Source organism: Zophobas morio, unplaced genomic scaffold (genome assembly GCF_036711695.1).
Source record: "Zophobas morio isolate AGI-343-1 ecotype UQ-CSIRO unplaced genomic scaffold, CSIRO_AGI_Zmor_V1 ptg000005l, whole genome shotgun sequence".
In the NCBI taxonomy this organism is placed as follows: domain Eukaryota; kingdom Metazoa; phylum Arthropoda; class Insecta; order Coleoptera; family Tenebrionidae; genus Zophobas; species Zophobas morio.
Genome location: NW_026972110.1, coordinates 1,414,282 through 1,435,292, shown reverse-complemented (window position 1 = coordinate 1,435,292; position 21,011 = coordinate 1,414,282). Strand labels below are relative to the sequence as shown.

Below are 21,011 nucleotides of genomic sequence, written 5' to 3'. Positions count from 1 at the left end.
TATGTAAACGTCGTTTTTACCAATATTTCCTTTACATTTCCTGCACTTGATAGCCGTATTGTATAATAAACCCACGAGGAGAATTCAAAGTAGCAGTGGTCAAAGTAAACGTGCCAATGAAAAGAGAAATTGATAAGAACGAGATAGACAGAAAATAAGTGTACAGTACAATAAATACAGCCTTTTCGAAAAATTTTAAGATTTGAATTTTGCGATTTTTATTTTTTTTTTTTGGCAATCCTTATAAGTGAAAATAAAAATATGGACGTAATGTTAAAGGAATGGTAAAGAAGTGAGCCTTTCCGTCACAAAATTTTGTGATGACGTCATCAACATTTTTGCTTGGACACGTATATCAATTTGGATAGATACAGTATAATAATAATAATAACAACACAGTATTCTCAAATTTTCGTGAAAATTTGAGTCATTCTTGATTTAATCAATACAATAAATTGCCTCTTTAATTAGTTTTTTTTGAGTCACCCGGTGTATGTGATTATAAAAACTACAAGTGCATCGATAAGCTACAAGTATAGTGTCATAATAGTTTTCGTATTTCGGAAAGGATTTATTCGGCAAAATTTTGAGATGACGTCATACATTTTTTAGGAGGGGGTAAACGAATAAATTCTGATTAACGATTTACCATGACTTCGATAACCGTAAAAGGTTTATAAGTTTTCAGTGCATTCTATGCAGTTTCAAAGTTGAATTGCAAAATGTTATAAAATTTTGATGATGCTTCTGATATACACACAAAATTGACAACAATCGGTCCGGTAATTTCGGAGAATATCTATATAGTAAAAATCGACACGGACAGTCAAACGGACAGACAGACGGACAGACGGACAGACGGATAGACGGACAGAGGGACGACGGACAGAAGGACAAACGGACAGATAGACAGACAAACGACAGACAGACGGAAACAGGAAACCACTTTTTTCGTACTCTCTAATAAGTCATGAAACGTGGAAAATAATCAAAGTGAGAATGGAGTCGATTACTATATTTCATTAGCTTACGCTGGGGCAGTAAAAACCGACGAATTAATGAAATAATACTGTATTACGTTTGAAAGTTCCTGCTAGAAAACTTTTATTAACACAACCCACGATTTTTGACATAAATCCCTACGCCCAGTAAAAATAAGCTACCGCATAGGTAACTCAAATAATTTGGGCAATTCGGATGTAATATTGTTTAATTTTTACCATACTTTTCTTACATTATGCATACAAAAATTAGCAGTTATAAAATTTATTAATCATTTTAATCGATGATGATTAGTCTCTTTTGTTAAGGTGTAAAACTTTTCCTACTCTACGAAGAACTATAATTTCTCCGAACACCACAGGGATTCCTTTTTATACGTATATTTTCTACACACTGTGTGCTGAAAAGTGATGGATTATTGTGTCTAGACATGACATTTCAAATGTGTATGTTAAATATAAAAAAGGTTCGTATTCGTGGTTGTTTTTAAAAGCAGAGGTAAAGACATTATTCATGAGTTTTAATATGATACAAATTATATGAAGTTGACAATTTGATAACACTATGCAACAAATTAAAAAAAAATAAAATTCACAGAATGCACAGTATGTAGTTAAAATTTCTTACATCAAACTCAATTGAGGATCATACTTGAAAGAATCGTATCACATCAGGTTTCAAAGTGAAAAGTGTTTATTGAATTTTTTGAAATCATACAAAATTAATAAAACAAAACTTCATTTTTCATTGAAAAAGGTCTTTTTTTTCGAACGATTGGCATTCTTATTGTAGCCAGATCTCGCAGTATCCCTCTGAAGACACCAACAGAAGTCTGCAAGCATGGGTGGATACATAAAAGCGATATTTTTACGATAAAATGCAATCAAGTGTCCCAAAAAGTAAGAAAAACAAAATACCCGTTAGCTATGTTTTGTGATGTGATATGAGTATAAAACATTTTTTTCTTTAGTATATGGAGTATAGGTACCCAACATATCACATCAGGTATCACAATGAAAAATGTTTATTGAATTTTTTGAAATCATACAAAATTAATAAAACAATACTTCATTTTTCATTGAAAAAGGTCTTTTTTTTTCGAACGATTGGCATTCCTATTATAGCCAGATCTCGCAGTATCCCTCTGAAGACACCAACAGAAATCTGCAAGCATGGGTGGGTACATAAAAGCGATATTTTTACGATTAACTGCAATCAAGTGACCCAAAAAGCAAGAAAAACAAAACACCCGTTATATATGTTTTATGATGTGATATGGGTATAAAACATTTTTTTCTTTAGTATATGGAGTATAGGTACCCAACCTATTACATCAGGTATCACAGTGAAAAGTGTTTATTGAATTTTTTGAAATCATACAAAATTAATAAAACAATACTTCATTTTTCATTAGAAAAGGTCTTTTTTATCGAACGATTGGCATTCCTATTGTAGCCAGATCTCGCAGTATCCCTCTGAAGACACCAACAGAAGTCTGCAAGCATGGGTGGATACATAAAAGCGATATTTTTACGATTAAATGCAATCAAGTGTCTCAAAAAGTAAGAAAAACAAAACACCCGTTATCTGTGTTTTGTGATGTGATATGAGTATAAAACGTTTTTTTCTTTAGTATATGGAGTATACCCAACCTCAAACACTATCTGAACTTTCTGTGAATTTTTTAGTGTTGCATAGTGTAATTATTGATTTTGTCATACAAACCTTTAGTGTTGCGAATGGAAAGGACAAACGTACGATACAGGTGGGCAGGATAAATTTCAGCTCTCGAACCCTTTATGTATCCACCTAGCATTATATCCTCCATGTTCGCGATGAATAAATAAAAGGGTTTTGTGTTCGGATTGTTGTCACAAGCTGACGTCACATTACACATCAGCGTGTACACATACAAACTTGCAAAATAAATATCAAAATAAATTAAACACCAGGCACATGGTTGCCAACACGAACATGAAATATGATATAATTTGTCGGGCGATGACTTTGCGTCATCGTAATTCACCGTAATGTCGAAACGAACACATCTTTCGGGACAACAAATCAAAATGAACATGGGTCCAGGACGAGTATGGGTCTTGGCCGCCCGCGGTCCTCTTTGCGTTTCTGGGTCCATGGTACCCCCGTGGTGAGATTAATTACCGTCGAGGTTTAATTGCGCGGCGCGCTCGCTAATGGATTCCCGTCTTGTCTTATGAAGCCGCCGCTTACACTTCTTACCTGAGAACGCGACAACGTCAGATGCGCGTAATGTGTTTCTCTGTGTAATGTTTTAGGTTATTTATGAGGAAAAATGATAAACAGCCCAGAGATTATGAAAGGCGCCAACCAGTAACCTTTAATATTTCCCTCTACATCATAATTTTAAGTTTTAATTGTTTACGTTAAAGATACAACGTAAGATGACCATAAAACAAGTGAATAGACTATTTTAATTTGTAAAGCGACAGAATTTCTCACTAAAATCGTTGTGTAAGTCGGTAACACTGCTCGTTTGGATGAACACAATTACTTTGGTTCTTGTTATTTTTACTTCCCTCAGGAAGTATTGTAATAAGGTCCATCCGGCTAATAGCTATTTTCACGTTTTCTCTACGTTTCAAGACCCCTAGAGTATGACCGTCGTCTTCGTTGATTCACTATTAAAGTCTCTCCAATCCCTTAAATGTGACATGTGAGGGCGCATACGTCGGGAGGGAAAGGAATCTGTAATGTCGGCTAAATGCTGTCGTGGTCTGACTTTTTGACACAATTTGACATCATGTATTTCAGTTTTTACTTGAAAAAGAGGCAAAATTTCGGTACCGGCACCAAAGTCACAACGCCATGGGCGTGGATGGTCTGCAAAGGGATATGCAGTAGGAAAGTTTTTCTTTGAGGTGTTTACATTGTTATCGGAATGTGTCTCAGGAATTATGAAGCTGCATTCTGGATCACGTTTAGTACTTGCTGGGGAGCTTGAAGAAGTAGGTAGTGGTGACTTGGAACCATGGAGGAACAAAGTAGGAACAGAGCCGGGTTTAAGTCTTTTATTTGCGTAATAACAACTTCTCTCAAAGTGTTTACCACAAATGTATAAATTATTTGCAATATTATCACCTGAAATGGTTTTAATGGCTATACATTCCCTTAGGTAAAAGACTCATGTGGGGGTACCTACTTGTAGCATTAAAAACCTTTTTGCACCACAACCTTTTGTTCACAGTGTTTGAAGGGAATCTGTGCATTATTTTGTGGTCTCTAGGATCCTTGATTACCTCACAAGCAGGCACAGAGCAATATTTTTTGGACATTTTGATAATATCAATTCAAGCACAAACTGTTTTGGCGCGTAACAAAACGGATTAATTACAGATTCCTGTAACTCCCGAAGGGAGTGACATCTTTTGATATTTTCCCTTTTGACAAGTCGGACGATTGTAATCAATTGGAGAGACTTTAATAGTGAATCAACGAAGACGACGGTATGACAAAAAGGGTCTTCGTTTCCGCTGTCTATCGTCTGTCGTTTGTCATTTGTCATTTGTCATATGTCGTCGTCTGTCTGTTGTTTGTCGACTGTGTTGATATTTATTAGGCAGATAATATTCGAAAATTTTAAGTGTATTTTATGAACATCGTATTGATGTTAGCCAGCAATATGGCTGGCGGTGTGAGCAACGAAAATCAATCGTGTGAACGTTGCAAGAAATCATATCCAATAAATGCAATACAATGCATAAAGTGTGACAAAAGGTTCCCGAAAGTTGTGCCAAACTGTACGTCAACTCCAAATGCGTGAACAGAAGTGCGTTTTCATGCTGTGATGTATTATCCAATCTGCAGTGTGAGGACGCCACAAAAGATAATAATGAAAAGGTATTTGACTACCGAATTTTCAAATATATATTGTCACAAAGGACGAATTTATTACACCACTGCGAGAAAAAATCTTCTTAAAAAGCTAAAAGAGTAAAATCAGAGTTGCCTATAAGAGTGATCTGATTAGCAAGAAAAATGCGAAAAGTCGACGACCCAAACAAGGGACTTCTAAAAATTAGTAAAAGCCTTGACACTCACTCCCATCAAGCCAGAGAAGCCCCAAAGGGTAATCACGGTGGGAACGACATTATCAAAAACGACAAAAAAGCATTACACCTCTGGACGGAGATCAAAAGTAAGCAAAAAATAACAGCTCTGTAGGTATAACGGGAAAATGAACAGGGAAATGTAATGCCAACTTAAAGGCGCTAAGAAAAAGTTATGGATATGTCTGTCTCGTACTACCGAAAATACATCCACTGAGGATATCCTAGAATATTTAGGATCAGCAACGTCAAATCATGATTTCGTCTGTGAAAAACTTCAAATAGCAAGAAGTAAATTCCCAGCATTATTACTATATTAATATATTATTATTACTATTATTAGTGCAAAAAATAACTCCAGGGGATAACACACGTACGAATTTTATTCATATTGTAAGATCAATCCCATCCCAGTCGATGTTCTTCGATCCAGTGCTGGAAGACGATGTATATATTAATAGTAAACACCTTAAAAATAAATCAACGGAAAATATACTTATTTAATATCAGCGTCAAAATTTTAGATCCATGCAGTGCCTCAGTTGTCAAACCACTAACAGCAATAATTAACGCTTCTCTCTTACAAGGACATTTTCCGTCCAGGCTTAAAAGATCGAAAGTAATACCGACATATAAAAGAGGAAATATCAATGAATTCAAAAACTATAGGCAAATATCTATTTTGCCAGCCTTTTCTAAAGTCCTCTAAATGGTTCTACCATTTAAACTAACTCCAACATTTTTTTGAAAAACATGGTATTTTTACATCAAAACAGTATGGCTTTTGAAAAGGACCAAGCACCATTGATGTTGTATTATCTCTTGTTAATTATGTAAAACAACGTTTTGAACAGAAGCAATCGTGCTGTGCATTTTTACTGACTTAACGTCTGCATTTAAGTGTGTTGATCATAATATTTTATTAATCAAGATAGAACACTATGTTGTAATGTAAAAATCTTTAGAAATGTTTACTTCATATGTATCAGAAGGCACTCAACATGAACACAAAAAAATCATCAGTTTAGTTAAGAAGGCAAAATATTACGAGAAGTCCCACAGGGATCAATACTTGGTCTTATTTTGTTTCTGGTCTGTATCAATAACCTAGCGATCAATATGCCACAAACAAATGTTATTATAAGGTACAATAGATGACACTTCGTTCTGTGTTAATGTAGACAAGCAGTAAAATAACAACCAAATATCTCAGAACTGCAGCTAATAAAAGTTCTAAACAAAAAAACAAAGATCCTGCAGAGTGAACACACATAACGAAATAAAAGTTTTGGGACTTTATTTAGACAATAGACTCTCTTCAAATGTACATATTGAATATATTTGCAATAAACTAGCTTGCTTTGTTTATGCGATACGCAAAATTAAATAAGTATACGAAATATTCTTGAGGCAAACCATTTGCGTCTTAACTTAAAAATTAGACGCAAATGGTGCGCCTCAAGAATATTTTGTATATTTGAGTAAGTCATATAATATAATTTAAATATAATTACACAATTTTTAGAGTTTTCTTCTAATCATGAATTCATTTTTATTGTATGGATATTTACTTTTATGCACATTTACTGTTAACAACTTTTGATTAGATGTCCTAGGGAACTTTTTACGTAATGCAAATAAATGTATCAATACAGATTCATGTTACATTATTAATCATTAAGTTGCAATGATTTTTCTGATTAATATTTTTGATCGAAATTTGCATGTAAATGATGTAATCTAGTCATAACTTTGAGGAGACAACACTTTAAAATTTGCAACTAAATAGGGAGTTTCCACTGAGATTTTCAAACCAAAAATTATTATGATAATTTTCCAATTTCAATTCGTCGAAATGTAAATGCGAATTCACACGAAAACTGTTAGTGTTTTCGCTGTTTGGAAAAAAGCTGCAGCAGTAAAAGTCTCGGCTATAAATAATGAATGAAGCTTGAGGGAGACATAAAACAAGGTCCAGGTTAATCGTTTAATATTCCACAGCAATAAAAGCTCCACGTTCCAACGATAAGCTTTTATGTTGAAGATGTTCTTGGTATGTTTTATTCTTGCCAATAATAAATTGTTTGAGTTCAATTGTTTTAATTCACTAGAAAAAGAAAACGTATGTTAATAAAAAACTGAACCGATTCAGAACTGTTACATTTCGTTCAGCTTATTTATATGCAAGACCCGCCTAGACCGTGTACCAATCAAACTGGCCATACACATACACCCACGGCAAACTATGATTTATTGGATTCGTTAACGGATTTATAAGGCAACTCTGATTAACTGATTTGAAAAGGAAACGCAGCATTTACCATATATTAGGGTGATTGAGTGATCGTATATTGGTCAGGTGGCCCACACATTCGTCATCTTTGGATAATATACTTCAATAATTTGTCGAAACGATTTATGCTTAATTCTTATTTTCTATAGAAATATGCTTCTGTTCATCACCTTCGAGTAGGACATTTGAGGAGTTGTGGCACACTAGTACGACACTACCTACGCTATCTGCCAAATATTAAAACACATGAAACACTGGTATTTTCGTCTTATGTTCTTGTTTCATGGCTGTTTGACTGTATCATACATTTTTCATGGATCATCAGGTGACAGAATAAAATATTTCTTTTTTTTTTAATTTGTATTCAATAAATTTGTTAGTCTTTAAGTTATGGTACGTGGTCCCACGGAACCCCAATTTCACTTCTTTTTGTACAAGATTCTTAAAAATTTTTTTCTGGAAAACTTTCTTTCGTGACTTTTATAATTTTTTACGACGAATGCTACAATATACTTGTTCGCAGATAATGAGCTTCACTTTTTATTAAATTAATTTTTTTATGGGGTCCTCGAAAGATCCCGCTCCGTACTTTATGTGATCCAATATTTTAGTTATACCGTAACTTCACATTTAATGCATTCTTTACGTTTGTTGTGTTGCGCGACTTTTATTAATATACCGATTTTGACGGTAAAAATATTGTTTTTGATCCTAAGACAAGTAAGTTTTTATAGTCATACATTACTCGTACATATAATTTTATGTGGTATTTATTTAATTTTAGCTTTGAAAAATGTGTCGTTATTCAAAAACGTCTCAGCGAGAACTAGACCAAAAAAGTACCGCATCGGAGTGACATTGATGATGATGAATATGTCGATTCAGATCACGAGGGAGATTCATATTTTGACAATAACTTTTTAGAAACTGAAAGTATTTGTTCAGAAGTAGAAGATGGTGATGAAATTCAACAAGAAGAGAATAATTCAGAGCCAGACATAATTCTGAATCAGAAAGAAGTACAAGAAAACAATTTGTTTTTAGAAGAGGGACAAAGTCAAAGGAACACAATGAAATCCAAATCTGGTTTATTGTGGTCATCTAGACCTACAAGAAGCGTATGTGATCGTCGTTCTACTACCAATTTTGTTCCAGGAACAGGGGGATTAACAGCTCATTCAAATATTGATGGTGGGTTCAAACTATGGTTATAGGTGTGGTGAGAGGGTTATTTCAAGATGGCCGACTCAAATTACAACTTATTTATTCACAGTTTTTGATTCTTATCGGTCTGGTGTCCGGAAGGCGACATCGAGCCGATGGCTCACCAGTCTCGTCCTACTCCATCCCCAACTCCCTCAATCGCGGCGCCAATTATGAAAGTTAGTTATAATGATCAAAACTAGGTGGCGCCACAGAAACCCCTCTCACGTAAACCCTCTTCAGTGAGAGAGCTCCGAACGAATGATACAGTACAAAATGAACTTAAAGATGTACAATACTTTTATAAAAAAAATATTCAATTTTATATTGTGCCTGGCGAATGCCGATTAAATCGAAGTGGCGCACGGGAAACTTCACTCTGCGCCCTGATCGAGTTGTGTAATTATTGCGGATGCATATGCGAATCGTCATCGGAATTTTCGTCTTTTCCAGTTGTCGCCTTCGTAGTGTTACTGGTTCCTGGTTTGCTAGACCTCAACTGGGCTGTCATTTCTAACCTAGTTGTGACTACTACTTTTGGATGAGATTGGATTGGTTTCATCCACCTCCAGGTGGGCCGGTTTTAACCTATCAATAGAAATTGACTGTAACCTACCCTTAATTAATACCTGGAAATGTTTGTCGCCAGTTTACAGAACTTGGTATGGTCCGTTGCATGGAGCTTGTAGTGGCTTTTTTACGGACTCCACACGAATGAAAACAAATTTTGCTGTTTCCAAATTTTTAGGGACGTAAACATGATGTTCTGCATGGTTGGACGTCTTTGTAAACTGAATAAACTGCATTCGATGCTTGAGCGTTGTAGCAAAATCAGGGACTGCTCCCTGTGATTTAGGTAGTTAAACTTCGACTAGATCGGATGGTAATTTCAATGTGCAACCATAAATAAGTTCGGCTGCAGTTGAACCTATGTCCGCCTTGATCTCGTTTCGTATGCCTAACAGCACTAGTGGAAGTGCTTTAGTCCACTAGGTATTGTGACATCTAAGAGCTGCTTTCAGACGTCGGTGCAGTCTTTCCACTAAGCCATTGCTCATGGGATGATATGCTGTGGTTCGGATTCTTTGTGTTCCTGTCAGTATCCGAAGATTTGGAAAGAGTTGTGACTCAGATTGGGTGCCCCGATCAGTGGTAATTTGTGTTGGTCCACCAAATCGAGCAATCCATGTATTCACCAATGCTTCTACGCAGGTCTCGGCAGTAATGTCTGGAATTGGTACTGCCTCTGGCCACCTGGTAAAACGGTCAACTATAGTGAGGAGATATTGTTTACCTGCAGATTGTGGCAAAGGGCCAACAATTCAATATGTATGTGAGAGAACCTCCCATCAGGAGCGGAAAATGTCCCAAGTTGTGCTTTAATATGCCTGTGCACCTTTGATTTCTGACATGGAACGCACGAGGGAGCCCATACCGATGCGTCTTTGTTAATATTTGGCCAGAAATACTTTTGAGTTAGTAACTTCCTTCTTGCTTTCACACCAGGGTGCGCTAGATTGTGGACAGTGTCAAAAACATTTCTTCTGAAGGAGAGCGGTACATATAGTCTGTTTCCATTAGTTGTCTCATACCATAACTCATGATTTGAGGTTTAACAGGGGTGCTGGCAATTTGCTGAAATTTAATTTTGAGTTGTTGAATAAAGTCTGCAGCTGTTGATCAGTCTCTTGTGCTTCGGCCGTGGATTCGGCTGTGAAAACGGTTTTGGTCACTGCCGATATTCTCGAAAGAGCGTCTGCAGGTCCATTGTGCGCCCCTTCTACGTATCGAATATCTGTGGAAAACTGGCCTATAAGATCTAAGTATCTTGCCTGCCTCGGAGTGCACTTTTCAGGGTTTTGATTAAAAGCAAACGTAAGAGGCTTGTGATCCGTGAAGATGCTGAATTTGCGGCCATCTAAAAACTATTTAAAGTAAATTATTGCTCGGTAGATACCCAAGAGTTCTTGGTCATAAACTGAATATTTCTTTTCAGCTTGGCTGAGCTTTGTAGAAAAGAAAGCAGTTGGCTTCGGAACCCCATTTTTCACTTGCTGTAAAACTGCATCAATGGGTACATCTGAGGCGTCCGTGTACAAGCTGATTTCTGCTGACGTGTTAGGATAAGTTAACAAACATCTTTTTTGCATTTGTGGAAAGCTTGCAGGGCGGCTTCACTTAGCTGTATGTTGGCGTTCTTTCGAGTGCATCTTTTTATAGTAGTTGACCATCCCTAAAAATCTCTGAAGTTGTTTCGACTTGTTGGGAATAGGGAAATTTTTGACCGCTTCCACTTTTGAGGGTAAAGGAGCTGAGATTCGCAACCCTAGGAAATCTATATATTCATTAAGCCTTTGCAGGACCTGGATGATGTGATGGAGTTGTTCTGATTCCGAGGTGGAGAAAATTAGAATGTCATCCACATAAGCAAACACAAAATCTAACCCGAAAAGTACATACCTGATTTAAAAACCTCTGAAACGTTTTAGTGGCATTTCGTAAACCAAATGGCTATTAAATTCAAACAGACCAAATGGGGTTGTTATTGCCGTTTTTGGTATAGGTATTTGGTAGTAAGCTTTCACAAGATCCAATGAGGTGAATATGGTTTTTCCCTGCAAGTTGTGACTGAAGTCATGAGTATGTGGTATTGGGTACCTGTCAGGGAGAGTCACTGCGTTCAGTCCTCTGTAGTCTCCGCATGGTCCAAGTCGTGTCAGATTTCGGAACCATGTGGAGAGGACTGGACCATTCCGATGAGGACGGTTGAATATTCTGGCCTCCAGCATGTGCTCAAATTCCTTCTTAGCAATTTGAAGCTTGTCTTGGGCAAGGTGTTGCAGTTTGGTGTGCACTGGGGAACAATTTGTCGTAATATAGTGCACTACATTATGGCGAGGTTCGCGCGGTGAAGTGGGTTTCAAAACTTCCGGAAACTAACGCAATATTTGCTCATATTTTTTACCCGCGTTTCGGAAAATTGCCCAGATGCCCGAAGTTTCACTGTTTTTCAAACTGCAGTTCACTTGCAATGTTGTTAACGGGTCGATTAGTTTTTTGTTTCGCACATCCATTTGTAAACCAAAATGGTTTAACAGGTCCGCACCGATAATGGCGTCTGTCACGTTACCAACTAAGAATAACAACCACTGAAAGTTTCTTCTGCGTCCTATGTTGAGTTTTAGGGTCAAGTAGCCATAAGTTTTGAGCTGTGTACCGTTTGCCGTTTCTAACTCGATAGACGGTGATGGTTGGCGCGAAATATTGACTTTAAATTTTGCGGGCAGTATGCTTACATCACTCCCGGTGTCGACGAGGAAATGTATTTTTGAGTCCCGGTCGACCACAAATAATCGGCGTGATAACTTGGCTGCAGAAAGTGCCGCTACTTTTAAAGCCTTGAGGGTTTTTTTTGGGCCTTGCATGGCGCGACACATTTGTTGCTAGCGGTTGTTTGAAACGTTGGATGTGCTCAGCAGCGGGTCCATTTTTTCGAGTAGGCTGCGTAGTATAGCGTCAGTGCCACTCTGAGCGGAGCTGGAAGTAGGTTCCGGCGTGGTCAACGCCGCAACTCTCATTGGTGGAATGGCTTCAATAATTTTGTCCGCTACTTCAGCCAATGCAGACAACGCAAAGGTACCTAACGATATCAGTATCGGACGTGCGTTTGTTGGCATTTGCTGGAGAAACAGCTGTCGAAGTACCGTGTCATTGAATTGTTTATTGTCGCCATCGCCGACCAGTGACAACATGTGGCGTAGCAACTGAGATGGTTTGCGATCCCCCACTTCCAGACCAGACAGCAATTGTTTTAATTTTTACGTTTCTGACAGCAAAACTCGGCTTATCACCGCTTCTTTTAGTCTGGAATAAGGTGCTGTTTTATCCGGCTTACTTATAACTTCATAGACTTCTGCGGCAACTTCTGGAGAGAGCGCTGACAAAGCGTAATTGAACTTGAACTTCGTTTGTTCGTGGGTGATGTTGCAAAGTTGGAACTTGGCTTCAATAGCGAGAAACCATACGTCTGGTCTGGCACAATAAAATGGTGGTAAGACGCATGCAACATCTTCAACATTCTTGTCCCCGGTTTAAAAGGGTGGCACCAAATCGTCGTTGGGTTTTAGAGTCATCTCGGAAAAAAATGTGTCACCACGTGCGAAACCACAATCGCAAATTTACTGACGTTTTGTACTCACGTATGTATGGGTCACCAATATGGTTATAGGTGTGGTGACAAGGGTTATTTCAAGATGGCCGACTCAAATAACAACTTATTTATTCACAGTCTCTGGTAAGTATGTCTTATCAGTCTGGTTTTGATTCTTATCGGTCTGGTGTCCGGAAGGCGAGAGCGAGCCGATGGTTTACAGTCTCGTCCTACTCCATCCCCAACTCCCTCAATCGTGGGGGTGGTGGCGCCAATTATGAAAGTTAGTTATAATGATCAAAACTAGGTGGCGCCACAAAACTTTTAATTTGTTATTTAGTAATGCCAAAGAAAAGTACTTGCGAATATACCAACCAAGAAGCAAACCATGTTTATAATCTGTACAAAGAAAAACATCCTGAAACAGTGAAGTACTGGAAAGAACTTTCAAAAACTGACTTACCTGCGTTTCTTGGAGTAATTGTCAACGAGTTCTTCAATAATATTAAAAAAATAATAATAATTATCAGGAAATTGGGATTGAGATTCGATTATCGTATTTTTTATAAAAAAATGGTTAATTATCTTCCAGGCGTTATATGCATATCCTCCACACTTTTCAGCATATTTGAACCATAGACTTGTTTTGTAACATGTTGAATCGCTACATTGGATTTACTACGAAGTTGTTTGATGTCAGTCAAAAGTTGAGGATTATTTGTTTTGTTATTATCCCCACCAATAACTTGATTGTTATTTCAGAGAATTCTATTTTAAAATGATTTCAATGTTATACAATAATAAACTCACATACCTACCTACTTGTGGTCTACAAGTCCGCTTTGAGTTTTTTCCTTAAACGGCCAAATGTTCATAAAAAAATTAACACAGCATAATAACATGTTACCGCTAACTCAGGATATAAGCGACTATGGCCAACTGGTTAAGGGGTCATGACGCGGACCGAAAGTTCCAAGTTCGAAGCAAAACTTCGCCGTTGCTTTTTTTCTCTTTTTTTCTCGCGCTATGAATTATCATCAATGTTTATGACGTCATAATTTGTTTTATTATTTTTTTATTATTTATATTATTTCTCGAAAAGGTGAGAATACGCACGTCTTTATTTAATAAGAATTATAATATTAATATTCAGAACATTCGCTTCGACTGTAGCTTAATTAAGAATTTTAATCCTCTATTTTGAGACGACAAACTCAAATCAAACAAATTTATACGTGACATTCTTCCGATGTATAAACACTTGATGCTACAGCTTGTTATTGCCGATAGACTGTTTTCTTTTTATAACTTTAATTTAGAATATTCGAAACAAACTTCTAATACATTAGAGTTTAATCATGATGAAAATCCATCCAGACGTTGGAACCAAAAATAAGAAGACTGTCTCTAAAATGAAAATTATTTCGTTGATTAACAAGTTGAATAAAAAAGGGCGGAGCATTGTGTCAGGAGATATTTTTGGTACATTTCGTTGTTAAATATTATTGTTTTTCATTAATAAGGTAGTTTACATTAAAATCATTTTAAGCGAAACTCAGTGATACCTTAGCAAAGGACTTACTAAGCTGCAGGACTAACAAAAAAAACTGATACTGTAAATAGGTAAAGATAAAAGGATCATTAATGAAATGAATTTTGCATAATAAGCGTAAGTTTACTTATAAACCCATGCTTCGAAAAATTCTACTAGTTATAAGATAATAATAGATAATTTCAGTCTTCGCGACACACCAAAACTTAAGGTGTCGAGGAGATGACAAATGAGGTATATAGGCATATATTCCAGTTATGGTGTAAGTTTCATGAAAAAGCAAATAAGTGTGGAAAGGATAGAAGATTTCTCTTTTTCTATTATGTACTTGTATAACTTCGCATACTGTGAAAATTTTACTTGGCGATTCAGGAAATACATACAAATTAGAGATGTACCGACTGTAGATCTGGCCGACTAATCGACGAGCCGATTGTTCGGCCAGTAAAAACCGACTAGTCGGCCGACTGTTCGGCTTTGCTAAAACCGATTTATACATGCGACAGACGGTGTGTTTTTTTTTTCTATTTCCCCGACTACCTTAAAAATTTGTTTTATTTTAATAAAAGGAATAACTAAAGTTCCATTGTTTTCCAAAAAATGTATTAAATTTGTTTGGATAATTTTAACATTTATTTTTTTTGTAGTAACTCAGTACAAAAATAAAGGATAACACAATTTAGGGCCAGTTTATACAATATTTTAACTGAGATTAAGTTGATCGCGCATTTAATAAGGCCATTAGCGAAGTCTGATTGGCGTAGAGTCGGTCACATGGTACTTTAACGCGATGTTAAAAATTAAATCGCAATTAAATATTTAATAGAGGTTCTGTAAACCGGGTTTAATTGTTTTATATACTATTTTAATTTTAATAAAAAAAGCCGACCGATCGGCTGTTTTGCCGACTAGTCGCCGACTGCCAGCCGACGATGAAAAACGGCCGAATAGTCGGCTTATCCGACCGGTCGGCCACTAGTCGGTACATCCCTAATACAAATCGATCGGTAAAATTCCAATTACACATGAAATGTAATTTTAGGTCTTCGTGATGTAATATTACAATTGTGGGGTAAAATTTACCATGATAATTACATTATTGGTGTAAAATTACAAGAGTATGTAAATTTACATTAACAATAACAGTAGAAACGTTCCTTCGTATTTTTTATGTAATTTTGTCCAAAAATTGTTTACAGTGTAAATCTGTCACTCTAGATTTCTCACTTGCAGTACGTCTCTCATCTTTTAAAGCCTGACCACTACTGGTGCATGTCATAATATCTTTCGATATGGAATTCATCATCATCTCGGTGGCGCCTAAAGTGAACCAAAGTAGTTCTTTGCTTTAGTGTTGGCTGATTAGCTTATTGTAATAATTAGAGAGCGGATTTTATGAAATTTGCATATCTGTTATTTTTTGCATATAAGTCTTGATGTTTAATATGTGAACGAATCATGCTAATTAAAAATGAATACAGTTATAAAAAAATTGCATATTTGCATATATTTGCCTTCTGCTGCATATTTCACGTAACGGGTGCATATTTTACATTTTTATCAATTTTTGTGCTAATTTGAAAAATAAAATGATTGTCAATCTATCGGCATTTATTTAGAAAGCCGAAATTTCATGAATCATATTGCAAATATTGGCCTGAGCTTCCAATAACTAGTAAAGGTTTGGGTTTTATGGCAGTTTGGAGAAACCACTGGGTGTTAAATTCCAGTGTTCCAGGTAAATTCGGGCCCTAATTACTTTTGGAAATACAGTTCATTCCCAATATTTTTAATGTTACTTAAATGTATTAATGGTATGTTTTATGGTGGTCGAAGGGACGTTATCCTATTATTTTTCATCGTGAGTTTGCTTTGAAACCATTTAAAGTGATACATGTGTGTCAATATGTCGAAGATACCTCAAATTAATTTATGGATTAAACCTTTTCCTGAACTCAACAAGAAGGAACTCTGTTTTGTCGCGCCTGCTCTAAACTAGTAAGGATTTTTATATCTGTGGACGTAGTACGTAGTATTTACAAATATGGACATACTTTAGAATCACCGAAAAAACTTTCCGTTAGAATTTTTCGAAAAATATTTAAAAATAAATTGTTACCAAAGTAATAATTTAATAGTCGATTACTACTAAGTATTTTTCAATTTGTTCTGTTTATATTTATTTTTTAGTATAAGAATTAGGGATGTACCGACTAGTGGCCGACCGGTCGGATAAGCCGACTATTCGGCCGTTTTTCATCGTCGGCTGGCAGTCGGCGACTAGTCGGCAAAACAGCCGATCGGTCGGCTTTTTTTATTAAAATTAAAATAGTATATAAAACAATTAAACCCGGTTTACAAAACCTCTATTAAATATTTAATTGCGATTTAATTTTTAACATCGCGTTAAAGTACCATGTGACTGACTCTACGCCAATCAGACTTCGCTAATGGCCTTATTAAATGCGCGATCAACTTAATCTCAGTTAAAATATTGTATAAACTGGCCCTAAATTGTGTTATCCTTTATTTTTGTACTGAGTTACTACAAAAAAATTAAATGTTAAAATTATCCAAACAAATTTAATACATTTTTTGGAAAACAATGGAACTTTAGTTATTCCTTTTATTAAAATAAAACAAATTTTTAAGGTAGTCGGGGAAATAGAAAAAAAAAAAACACACCGTCTGTCGCATTTATAAACCGGTTTTAGCAAAGCCGAACAGTCGGCCGACTAGTCGGTTTTTACTGGCCGAACAATCGGCTCGTCGATTAGTCGGCCAGATCTACAGTCGGTACATCTCTAATAAGAATATTATCTTTAAAAATGTGATTCATGTGTTAGTGAGATGTAAGTAAACACACACAAACACAATAGCGTGTTTGCGCAAAACATTTTCTTATAATTTTTTTCTTATGCTTACACTTACCCTTATAACCTATGTCTTATAATTATAACACTCATAATCGTTACATCTTATATTGACAACAATAGAATTTTTTTACAATGTCAATCAGTGTCATTTAGAATTCTAATTATGTCGCAACTGAAAAAGAAACTATTTTTGTATTAACTGATACACTGAGTAGTTCTGAACATCTTCTATATTGCCACAAGTCGCCAAAAGTTCTAAATAATTCATGTGCAAAATTAATTAAGCCGTCAGCATAGCTGTTACAATTATGCTTATAACTATAATTATAAATTATAAGTGTAAGCTTAAGGTAAACTGCATAAGAAACTGTTTTGTGCAAACATGCTAATGTGATTTATGTATTTTTTGTAATAAAACGTAAGCTCGGGAAACCTGTTTTTGAAATTTGTAAATAAATTTAGTTCGGTTATTACGCTTTTTTTTTAATTTTTGGAGCATATGCAACTGCATATCTCTGCATATATTAAGAAAGTTACTGTTACTGCATATTTGCATAAATTTGATGCATAGTAATAATAATTAATTGAAAACCTAGCAGTTTATTCGTAGCCTAAATTTATCGGCTTAGGACACAATTTCGTTCGTTTTATCATAAAGATAAAATAGCAGGTAATTCTTTAAATCACCGAGCCCTCTATAGTTACCCATCGCTTGTTTATATGTTTTTAAATAAGGCCTAGTACACACTAATATTGTTCTTAACTACTATTAGTTAACGTAAGAAGAAGGAAATGGATGCATATGTGCAAGTAATACGAGTAATAAATTGTAGAACATTCTAAGACAACACACTCTTTCATGTAAAGTGTAACTGCGACGAATTTAGAACTGTACTTATGAAAAGTTACTCTGATAACTGATTCAATTGGTAACTTTTATAAGCATTGTTACGAATTTGCATAATAGTCACAACGTAATACGTGTATCAACTACGACCCGGATTCCGACCCTGTTGCCACTGATCGGTTCTAGCTAAACCAAATTTCAAGTTCGATCTAAACTTTACTACATTAAGGCATTAACCTTTTCGAACCGAAAGATATTAGGGTGCAGCGATAAAGAAAGTTAGCCCGTTGTTATCGTAACAAGTTAATTTAATCTTGTTTTGACTGTTTTTAGCTCAAAATGTTAATTAGCATTGTTTCCAACAACTCTAATTAACAAAATACCGGCATATTTCTGTATTAAAAAGTACGATACCGATAGTAATTTAACAACATAAAACACTATTTTTTGTTACCAATGATGCCATAATACTTATGTCACGTCCGTTCGTAAAAGATTTCCACGAATAGCAATGAGAATGACCTTATTTTAATTTTGAATTATTCTTAGTCTGAATCATGGTTTTGTCACTGACACTGAGGGGTAAAATGCCCTGACCCTTTTATTCTGCACAGCACAACGAGAATCGTTATACCTAACTCCTAGGAGATGATAATACGAAGTTTTACTACACTTACGCAAATGTTTAAGAATTACTTTTTATTTCGTTTGTCTTTTCATCTTAATATCTTTAAAATTAACGTCAAGATGTCTCAGTGGATTATTATTCTTACATTGGATATATGTTTAAGCAGCTGTAAATGTGTACGATAGTTGAAACGCTAACAATCAAAATGGTTAAAAACGTTGTAAAATTGATTTCATTTTTGTTACTACCTAATTATAAAGGACTGATGAAAAATACAACTCTAGTAGTTTCTAACTGAACATGTGGGAAATACCGACATCTGTAAATTAAGTACACAATAAGTCATGTGTCATATGTCCTACAGCATTCTGAATTGCGTGTTAACGAAAATAATTGTAATGTAAATATGTAACGATATATAAAGACATCTTCGTTAAAAACGTTATTAATGTTTGTTAGTAGTGATACTATAAAGTTCTAGTCGAAATCAAATCATGTTGAACACGTTACTTATATTTTTGGTGCATTTGACGTAAATTACTTTTTCTCTCTCTATAGTTTCGTAATTTACCAATGGACCGAAAAATTGCCGAGAGGGATTTCGGTAAAACGTAATGGCACAAAGGATAAACGAAACTATGACAAAGTAATTTAGAACAGCCTTTCATATAGTTCCCTCGAAATACAGGTAAAATTCTTAAACGACCGAACTAATGAAGTATCAAAAAGTGATGAAGGATGACAAGAGACTAGATTAAAAGACCTCTCGTGAAATCGAATTTAAAATATAAGCATGTGAAACAGTGCGCGGACACCAGTATGTTGTAAACGAATTCAAATCGTTATTGACGGCGGGGACGTCTGAAACCGTAATGTATACTTTCGCATTATTGACTCGTTTGCTCGTCTTGTTAACGATTGTTAAAGAGGCCGTCGAGAATACACACAGTATATTTTGGAAACTCCAATATGCAAATTTATTTGGAGAAATGAATCAATCAATCACCGTGAAGTGTCTGTGAGTCAAAGCTCTGTTGCCTGTGATAGATGGTGTTACGTTCCTACACAGAGTTGCCTAACCACGGGGAAATAATGACAATTTCCAACTCTCGTGCCTGTTGTTCTGTCTCAACATGACATGGAAGAGTGTGTGGGATGACAGCGCAATGTTGGATGCCAAAGGCATGACATGTTTCAGCTTTTACTAAAAATCGGCGACAAGAACAAGTTAGTAAAACTGCGCAGTTTACACATTTTTATAATGTAGGTATCAGTGGCGACTCATAGTTTGCTCTACTGGAGGATCAACTATATTATAGGTATGTATTATAAAATCGTATTCACTAATCTCAGAATTATTTTTTCTTGACAAACAGCAAACACGGAATTAAGCAACTCGTTGGGAATTATTATGGAAATTCCCTTAAAATTAGCAATTGTATCTAAATGCTCTTTAAAAATAGTATCAAGATCCGCCACAAAGTTAATTAAACTACGGTATTTCGTGGAAAATTAAGATTTCGAAGATCCCAGTATATTTACTGGGATCTTCGAAATCTTAATTTTCCTCATGTCCGCTTAATATCTACTAATTCAAATTGCACCAAAAAATTTGATACAATCTAGAATTTTCGATATAATCTAACGATTTTTACTTACCGAGCGCAAGCTAAGGAAGTATTGTAATCCAGGCTATCAGCTGACTCCCTACTCTTATGTTTTCTCGATCTTTGATGACCACTGGAGTACGAAGAAATATGTCTCCGGTTTCCGTCTGTCTGTCTGTCTGTCTGTCTCTCACTCTGTTTGTCAGCCATCAGTGACGATTTTTGTTAGACAGATCTAATCTCCGAAACTATGTTACGGAAAAGCACGAATTTAGACAAATCTAGAAATGTCTATTGATTCTAGCCGAAAGGCGAACTACCACCAGGTGACCAGATTTCAAAAGTCCGAAATCGGAATATTAGTTTCCATTTACATCGCAATCTGATATATAACTGCTTTGAAAATTTTTAGTTGTAATATACTAACAATACTGACATCTGCTGACATTTAAAACAGTGCTGACAACCGTATCGATACAAGTTTTGTTCCCAATTTTTCACAAAATAAAATTATTATTCATGAACATTAGTGATTTATCCGAGGATTTATCTTTATTCTTATCAGATTTATAGAAATCGGAACATAGGAGTATTAATTATGATATTTCTCTGATAAGTAAATAAAAAAAAGAGTGCGTCGACGCACGGTTAAGTTTATATAAATCAAACACGTATACGCGACGAAGTCATTCATTTTCTCTTAAAAAATAATAAGAACCAAAAATATGTTGCATTTGTATTTTTCGACAAAATGATGATTATTGT

The 21,011-nt window shown here is 35.6% G+C and overlaps 1 protein-coding gene across 1 annotated transcript; it reads right to left on the bottom strand.

The window, feature by feature from the left end:
* Window positions 1-10,760: 10,760 nt before the first annotated feature.
* LOC135120703 (uncharacterized) lies at window positions 10,761-12,023 on the bottom strand. The gene is made up of 4 exons (XM_064045047.1): window positions 11,571-12,023; window positions 11,117-11,522; window positions 11,047-11,061; window positions 10,761-10,972 (listed from the first exon to the last, which is right to left on the bottom strand). Exons 1-4 carry the CDS (start codon window positions 12,021-12,023, stop codon window positions 10,761-10,763), a joined length of 1,086 nt encoding a protein of 361 aa, XP_063901117.1.
* Between the last annotated feature and the right edge of the window lie 8,988 nt (window positions 12,024-21,011).

Excerpts from the sequence above, each read along its gene's own strand:
- LOC135120703 (XM_064045047.1), bottom strand. The coding sequence starts at position 12,023 with ATGTGTCGCGCCATGCAAGGCCCAAAAAAAACCCTCAAGGCTTTAAAA. Across the intron at positions 11,523-11,570 it reads GTGAAACTTCGGGCATCTGG|TTTCCGGAAGTTTTGAAACC; the intron begins GCAATTTTCCGA and ends ATATTGCGTTAG.